Here is an 8,277-nt window from a genome sequence, read left to right as displayed (position 1 = left end):
CACCCCTTTAGAGCCACTGCTGTTTCTGGCAGAAGGGATGGGACAGAGGTGTGTCTGGGGGTGGGTCTGCAGAGGAACAGTGGCCCAAGACCAACTTTGCTGAGTGGCCACATGGATGGGGTCAAGGAGTAGAGTCTGGGCTAGGAGGGAGGACCCCCGCAACCTTGTACCTACCCCCGACTGGCCATGAGGCCATGGCCATGGGCCTCGGCAGCCCCCTCCGAGCAGGGAGAGGATGTTCTACAACCTGTATGGTCCATGTGTGAGCTCGGAGTCTGAGATGCCTGGACCCTGGCCAGGACTCGCGCCCCCGGGCCTGCCAGCCCCAGCCGCCACCTCCAGGAAGCCTTCCTCATTTCTCTCCTGTCTTCTTGGCCTCGTTCTTCTCATCCTCCTCTACCTTGATGGCCACCGTGTCCACACTGTCCTTCTTCTTCTTCTTCTTCTTATCATCTGCGGGGTAAGGAGGCAGCACGCGACGGGAGTGAGACGGGGCCCTGGGGCCCACCGCGCGCCTCCCACACACAGCCCTTCATGTCCTTCTTCCTTCCCAACCCCTCCTGCCTCCTTTCCGCTGCCCCTCAGGGACCGATTTCCGTGCTCTGGTCTCCAGGGACAGAGCTGAGTTCCCTCCCCCTGAACCTACTGCAGGGGATGGGTGATGCTGGGTGGCAGGACTTCGGAAGTGGCCGGCTTGGCAGGTTTGGGTGGTGGCGAGGCTGGGGGCCTGGGCCCGCTCACCTCCGGGGACTTCTGTGAGCTCGTTGAGGGGCGGCACGGTCTCCAGTTTGTCGGTGTACATCTTGGCCGCCTTTCTCTGCAAGTACCGGGCTTCGATCTCCTTCCGGGTCCGCGGCACGCGGCAGTTGAAGACACAGCACAGAGTGATAACTATAAGGAGAGCAGAGTGGGCTTGGCCGGGGTCGGAGCTCAGACACCCCGGGAATGACATCCAAACTTCAGGTGTGCCTCCATCTACCTATCCGTGTCTCACCCGAGAGACTCCGGCGGGGTCTCCGCATCCTGACAAACCCCCGCGGGCCCTGGGATTTCCAAGTTGTCGTCCCCGAGTAGGTCACACAGGGCCCATTCGTACAAGGGCCCGGTTCTTAGGTTAATGCCCTGCTGTCACTGTCTGGAAATTCTCAATGATTTTTGAATGAAGGGGTCTCGTATTTCCATCTTACACTGGCCCTGTCACGGGTCCTGGTCCTGAGGGTCGTTCTGACTGGATTGAGAGTTCCTGGAGGGCAGGGCGGACGGCTGCCCTGTGACTCTCCAGCGTCCTGGAGGTGTCCCGTGCTTCCGACCCAGGCCTCTGGGCTCCTAGCTTCTCCTCTCTGGGCTCCTAAGAGCAGGGCCAGAGTGGCCTCAGACACTGGAGGACATAGCTACAGCCTCCTCAGCCTCCCTGAGGACCAGCCTGCGCTGCTCCTGGCTATGACAGCTGTGAGAGGGCACAGAACCTGCCCCGGGGTGTCACCTCAGACGGAGTTATTCCAGGAGCGGTTTTCCTGCCGAGGGCGGCTGTGCCCACATGAGCTGGGCTGGGGCACGGAGCTGGCCTGTCTAGTGACGGGCAGGGCAGGGCAGGGCTGCCAGGACCTGGCTGGATTGAGTTTATTTTTCTAAGGCCCCCACAGTCTGACCACCTGGGCCCCGGCCTCGGGGGACGGGATGGAGCTGCTTCCTATTATAAATCAGATGACCAGACATAACTTCCTGGCAGACTCCTGGGGACAGGAGGGTCAGGCAGGACAAGGCAGAACTATTTTGGGGAATATAGCCTGGGCTGGAGCACCCTCTGGAGTCATCCTATGCAAATACTGTGGCCCACTAAATCTCACCCAGACTCACAAAACGAAAGAAAAAATGAATGAATGAATGAATGAATGAATGAAATGGTCTCAAAGCCTTTGCTGCTGAGGACAGGACTGGACCCTTGAATGAATGTTTGGGGGAGCAAACAGTAACTGGGTGCACTTTCGGGTGGGGGGCTGCATGAGGGCCCCAGAAGTAGGTCTGAGTGGACACTGCTGTCTGGGGTTGACCTGAGTGGACAGCAGGACTTTCTCACCCAAAGAGCTGGGTCCTGGTCTTGCCAGACCCCTGGGTGTATGCCTGAGGCCCAAGATTTGTCCCCCGCCCTGACCCTGCTGGCTCGGGCCACCTCTTCCAGCTATCCATCAGGCACCCCCTTGGGACCATGCCCACTCAGGCTCTCCACAGGGACTGGTTCCAGGCCCTGGGAGGCCTGGGCTTCAAAGGAAACTCACAGAGTAGCTACTGGTGGCCAGAGCAGGGCTCAAACACTGCCCCACCCATCCTGGCCTGGTCACTTCCCTACAAAGAAGGAGAGAAACAAAATGGCAGGGGCTTGGGGTATGAGGCCCCAGGCTGGAGGAGGCCCTCGGAGGCACCTGTCCAACCCCGGCCCCTCTCCACGAGGCTCCGGGGCGATGCTCCACTCCTAGGTAAGAGCAGGCTCCGGGGCGATGCTCCACTCCTAGGTAAGAGCAGGCTCCGGGGCGATGCTCCACTCCTAGGTAAGAGCAGATGGAGAAGCAGGAAAGCTGTTTCCTGCCCAGGAGACAGGACTATGTCATCCTGACTTCCCAAGGCCCTGCGTGGAGGTAACAAGAGCTGCCCTGCTGCTCGGGGGTCTTTGGGACCATCCCTTACCCTTTGCTAGGAAATGGGGTGAAGACTCAGAGTCGGTCTGTGTGGCTAAAGTCCAAGTGCCTCTTTGGGTCCCACACTGCAACTCTCCTGTGTGGCCCCAGCTGAGCAGAGCCCACGGGAGGCCATTGTGTGTTCTGAGGTCTCACAGCGTCCTCACCCCGGCTCCCCGGGGTGGCCCAGAGCTGCACCCTGCACCTGCACCCTGGACTGCTCCTGTGGACACCTGGGCTGAGGCCGCAGCCACGCCCGTCTGTCTGCGGGGCCTCCACCAAGAAGCCTGACTGGTTCTAGGCCTTGGCAGGGAAAAAATGCAGCCTCTTGCTCAGATCCCGCTCCTACCCCGGCCGCGAAGAGATGGTAGAGGGGTGGGGTGGACGGGTTCCCGCAGGGAGGGCGCTTCTGGTGCCAGGAGAAGCACATGCAAATCAGATGTCCTTGTTTCCCTTGGAGCCCCCACATCTGGATGGGCCTTCTGCTGTCAGCCGTGCCCTCAGGGGACCTCGTCCAGCTCCAGCTAGAACTTAAATGCCACTTCAGCCCTGACCCGAGGTCACTCGACAAACGTCCTGCAGAGGTTATCTGAGACCTGTGTGGAGGCCGTTTCCTCCCACCTCTGCCCACACCATCCCTTCGCCTGGTGCACCTTCCCAACAGTCCCCCCTGGAAACCCCGCCCCTCCACAGCTCATCCCCTCTTGTCTGAAGCTTTTGCAGGAGGAGTGGGTTTTCTTCCCCTCACTGCCTGCCCCCCACCCCCTTGGCCTATAGGACCCTCCCTCAGACTCTGTGCCATGGCGGTCTCCCCCACCCAACTGGCATTTTCTGCCCCCCTTCCCCAATTCCAGATCCCCTCCCCAGAAAGATGACTGAAAGGACCATGCCCAGCCCATTTCTGTTGTGACTTTGCATCAAGCAACTCCCAGTCTCAGGGGAGGATGGGGGTCTCCTGCTTTTAATTGAGGTGGGTGTGAGTCATTCGGAGAGATGGTATTTGACAAAGTAGGATTTGCAGCCTGGGAGCCACATCTGCTGGGCATCTGGGGAGCCTCTGAACTGAGCTGTAGCCAAGGGCGGCCTTGCCGGGGCCCCTGGGTGTGGGCCCTTTAAGCTGGCCAAACTGCAGGAAAAGCATCAGGAGGCCCGCTATAGGGAAAAATGACACGTCCTCGTCCTGGATCATGGAGTCCCCTGTAATTACCATAATTGCCATGAATACTTCAGGTCACCACCGGCCTGTCAGCCCTCCACAGGGACTGTGTGTGGATCAAGAGGTGCCAGAAACCACAGTGGGCCTCCTGCGGGCGCCTGGCCTGCTTGCACTGCCCGGAATTGCCGCTCTGAGCCCCTGGGGGGGTGCTGGGGGGGGCGGGGGGTGCGATGCTCCCACTGTGGTGTGTCAGGGAGGGCGGGGAGCAGCTACTCACTGATGGACAACACGAAGAGCGAGAAGATGCCCACCACGTGCCACAGGCGCATGTCCCAGAACACCACTGTCTCCTTGGTCAGCGGGGGCGGCTTGGGCTTGGGTGGTGCTGTGCTGGGCTGTGGGTCAGAAGAAAGGGGACTGAGCCAGGCAGAGGCCAGGGGCTGGGACTGGGCCGAGAGACGCCATGGTCTCAGCAAGGACTCAGCCCAAGCAGTTCAGAATATGATCAAGTGTCCTAGGCATTCACAACCAATCACCTAGACCTTGGGAAGTTCCAGATTTAGAAAAAGGGAGGAGAACTGAGCCCCAGAACCATGGAGCTGGGGACTTGGAGTGCGAGGGTAGTCGATGCTTGGGGAAACCAAGGGCCGTAGGGGCAAAAGTAGATGGCCTGTTCTCATCAGGTTCAAGGTCTCTTCAGGCAGCCTGCAGGTCTCTCCCCCGGCTCAGGTCCTAGGCCCCCACAGGCAGATGGGGACTCAGGACCAAGGCCAGAGACACGTCCAGGTCGGGGTTGCCCTGGGGATTTTGTACCCTCAGTGTGGGGTGGGGTGTGGAGTCAGGGACTGTGACTCTGATGCCCGGCCAGGACTCCCACCAGGTGGCTTTGACAGTCGCCTACCCTTCCAGAGTCACTTCCTCTGACCAGAAAGCTAGGACAGAGTCCTCATAGAACAGAACCAGATAAATAATTTGTCCGCAATACGACAGTGACACCTGGAGGCCAATAGATGTAAGCACGGCTGGAGAGGTCTGAGCAGAGCAAAGACAGACAGTGACCTCCCGCCTTCCCAATGGGACCCACGCTGTCCTGGGGGCTCGCGGGGGCACCAGCCTGCCCTGGAGGTTGGATGGGACATGGCCCTGCCATAGGGGTCTGAGGGGTCATGGCCCTGCTCTGGGGGGTCTGAGCAGGACTTGTTCCTGGTCTGTGGGATTGACAGGGCTATGACCTCTGTCACCAAGCTTGGTGGAGTGGATGGAAGTTAGTGCCTAGGAGGAGAGAGGACCCTGGGACATCTGTGCAATATGTTGCCCTCCGATTAACCCGCTTCCCGTCTGCCCAGAGCATACTCGCCGGCGGTGCTGGCGGCTGCAGCATTTACCCCGAGATAACTCACGGATTACAGCCCTAACCTTACCCTCAAAGTTTGCCACAAAAGATTTCCCTTTTATTGTTATTTTTGCATTGCTCTAGTATATAGATAGTCTTTGGAAACAAATGACATCATTTTATTTATAGCATTCTGTTTTTACTAGTGGTATTTCCACTTACAAAATGTGGTAATTCTCGAGCGCGGCCAATGTCAAATCCTAGAAAACGCAGCGTTCTTACGTGTGACGTTAAATCAGCGCCGGCAGCGAGCTGCGTTTTTTTTTTTTTTTTTTTCTAAGCGGGAAAAGAGTTAACCAAACAAGGACAGACGGGAGGAGTCTCTTCAGGCTCTCTGGGAAGGAGAGGCAGCCCCTGGGCCGCCATGCACCTGGTCTTCCCCCAGGCCATGCACGGACTGGGCACCCACCACACACCAGGCGCTCCCTCATCTAACGAACACGGCCCTTTGGCGTGTGTCGGGCGCACTTGGAGAGGAATAGCAGCCCGTCCCAGGTCCCCGGGAGGATCTCGGTGCCAGGACTGGTTCTGATTCCCCAGCTCTTCTCTCTTAACCAGGGGAACTGGGGTGGGCACCTTCTCTAGGCTTCAGTTTCTCCATCTGTAACTCGAGTGCTTTGCTCCAGGCGTCTCTGGGAAGCTCTCGCCACCCAACCTGAGTGACAAGATTGACAGGAAGACACCTCTCCTCAGCATCACCCCAGGGGCCTGGATCCCTGTGCGGGGTCACACACGTGCACAAGTGCGGGTTTAGGGCACACGTGTGGGGGATTGGAGCACGTGTGGGGTTGGGCACATGTGGAGTTGGGCGCACACTTGTGGGAATAGGGTACGCCTGTGGCTGCAGTACACGTAGGTGTGGTCAGCACACGTTGGTAGTGCCAGGGCCAGGGACTGGGCAGTTGTGGGGGTCTTGGGCAGAGGGTAACAGGTAGCAGTCAGGCATCTCCTTGTGGTGGGCACTGCTGGGGGGCTGAACTCTGAAGTTTGGAGGCCCCAGCCTTCATCGGATCCTCAGCTGGAAGGAGGGTGATGCCATGGACCCCATGGGCTGGGGTGGGTGATGCCATGGACCCCAGTGCTGCCCATCTTTCTGGTGCTTCCCCAGATCTCCCAGGCTCGGCTAGGCCTTTGCTCAGGCTGTAGACAGATGGCAGGTAGAAGGACTCAAAATGCAATTTCCCTTAATGAGCTGGGAGAAGACGTGCTCCTGGGGCCTGGGAGAGTCCTTAGCTCAGCACTGACTTGACCCCCACCCTCAGCCTCTCCTGCACCCAGGTCAGCTCAGTTTCTGCACCCGAGGCTTCAGGACAGTCAGCGAGGGGCCTGAGTACACGCCGTGTGGCTCCAGCCAGCCTGGCTCCCCTTACAGGGATACTGGAGCTGACATCTGACTCCAGCCCAGCCTTCTGATCACGCCCCCTGATCAAGAGCAGGGACAGCCTAGCTTTGGGGTTCAGAGCTCGGGCCCCATGTCCCTCAGACCCTCTAGTTCAGGGCTGTGTCACCTCAGACTTCTAGGATAAGGCTTTGTCCTCCCTTTCCTATCGCGTCCTCTAGCACCTGCCACCTCAGGGATCTCCGGGGTGCGTCCCTCCTCCCTCAGCTCTGTCCCTGCCTGCACAGGCTCCGTTCTCCACCCCTCCTTGGCCTCTGGGCCTTCTCTCTCCGCCCTCATGCTGCAGAATTCTGAGGTCTGGTCTGCCTCTTTGGTGCCCCTTCCTTGCTCAGTAGCAGTAGGGTACAGAAGGGCCAGGGAGGCTACAGATGGCTCCCACCCTGGCCCTCCCAGCCCTTCCTGGCCCCAGCCAGGCTCCTGGCCAACCACCCAGCCAGCCATCTTCCTCATCTCTCCTATGCACTCTCAGCAGCTCCTCCCCGTTCTCCCTACTATGTTCCCTTTTCCAATTTATCCTCCTCTGTCCAAACCAGGACTCATCACAGTTCTCCCCTGCTCAGAAACCTCTGCTAGCTCCCCATTATCCCCAGGACCAAGACAGACCCTGAGGCCCTGGGTCCCGTCCTTCCTGCCCTTCCCCTCCGGGGCCAAGGGCTTGGCATGGAGTCGACTCAGCACGTGGCTGAGGGTCTAAAGGGTCTCTCGTCCTCCTGTCCCCAGCCTCCAGCTTGGAATGCCCTCTCCTCCTTCCCCAGGCTGTCTCGCCCATCGGATGGGGAGCCCTGGAGGATCTCTGGAGGCAGAAGCTGCTGCCTCCAGCAGAGCCTAAGAACAGGGACTAGATCTCTGACTTCTCAGACTAGAGGTCACTGAAACCAAGGACTATGCACCCCTCCCCCCAGGGTCCCCATCAGACTGAGCACCTCTGTGTCTCCCAATGGGACAGGGAATCCTTAAGATCAGGTCAGGGTGAGTGTCCTCCATCAGAACGTCCCTGAAATCAGGGGCCGTGCCCTCCCATCAGGCCACAGACCCTAGAATCGGAGCTGAATCTTCTCCACAGCCTGGAAGCGCTTGGGGCAGGGCTGTGTCACTCCATTAAGCCGGGTCTCCCAGGGCAAAAGGAAGGGAAAAGGCAGCTCCCGGTCAGAAAGGCGCTCCCCACCCTCTACCTGGACTGGTGCCAGCCACCCCGAGCCCCCACGCGCCGCCCAGCCTCACCTCCACCAGCTGCCCGGCGACCCCCGCGAGGCAGAGCCCCAGCGCAGGGCCGCCCAGCGCCCAGAGAGGCCCTGCGCTGCCGCGCCGCCCCGCCATCTTCACACCGCTCGGCCACAGGTCCAGGAGCTGAGCGATGTCCTTTTTTCCTGTGACTGCCCCCTGGCCAGCTGGCGCTCGGCGGTGGCGCTCTGGGCGCAGGCTGCGAGCGGGCATCATTTATTCATCGTCGGTGTCTGGTTGCTGTGCCGGCCGCCTGCACATCGGTGCGGGCGGAGGGCCCGCCCCCTTCCCGGGGGATCGGACTCCAGACTCCCCTCTCCCTTACCCCAGGACCGGCACAGGGTGCGAATGGGTGGGAGGGAGGACAGGCTGGGGTCAGGTCCTTGAACAAGAGGTCCCACCTCCCTTCCCCGCTCGGGCCTCAGTTTCTCCAACT

The 8,277-nt window shown here is 59.8% G+C and overlaps 1 protein-coding gene across 1 annotated transcript; it reads right to left on the bottom strand.

Moving 5' to 3' along the window:
- Positions 1 to 352: 352 nt before the first annotated feature.
- On the bottom strand, positions 353 to 7,937 carry TMIE (transmembrane inner ear). The gene is made up of 4 exons (XM_006914867.1): positions 7,842 to 7,937; positions 4,106 to 4,223; positions 742 to 891; positions 353 to 453 (listed from the first exon to the last, which is right to left on the bottom strand). The coding sequence occupies exons 1-4, from the start codon at positions 7,935 to 7,937 to the stop codon at positions 353 to 355; spliced, it is 465 nt and encodes a 154-aa protein (XP_006914929.1).
- Between the last annotated feature and the right edge of the window lie 340 nt (positions 7,938 to 8,277).

This window comes from Pteropus alecto, unplaced genomic scaffold (assembly GCF_000325575.1).
Source record: "Pteropus alecto unplaced genomic scaffold, ASM32557v1 scaffold156, whole genome shotgun sequence".
Taxonomy (NCBI): Eukaryota; Metazoa; Chordata; class Mammalia; order Chiroptera; family Pteropodidae; genus Pteropus; species Pteropus alecto.
This window is presented reverse-complemented; position numbering and strand designations above follow the sequence as displayed.

Bases quoted from the DNA above. Each gene is read 5' to 3' on its own strand.
- TMIE (XM_006914867.1), bottom strand. From the start codon at position 7,937: ATGGCGGGGCGGCGCGGCAGCGCAGGGCCTCTCTGGGCGCTGGGCGGC. The intron at 892-4,105 runs GTGAGTAGCTGC...CTCTCCTTATAG, and splicing joins GCTCTTCGTGTTGTCCATCA to TTATCACTCTGTGCTGTGTC. The intron at 454-741 runs GTGAGCGGGCCC...CTTACCCCGCAG, and splicing joins GCTCACAGAAGTCCCCGGAG to ATGATAAGAAGAAGAAGAAG.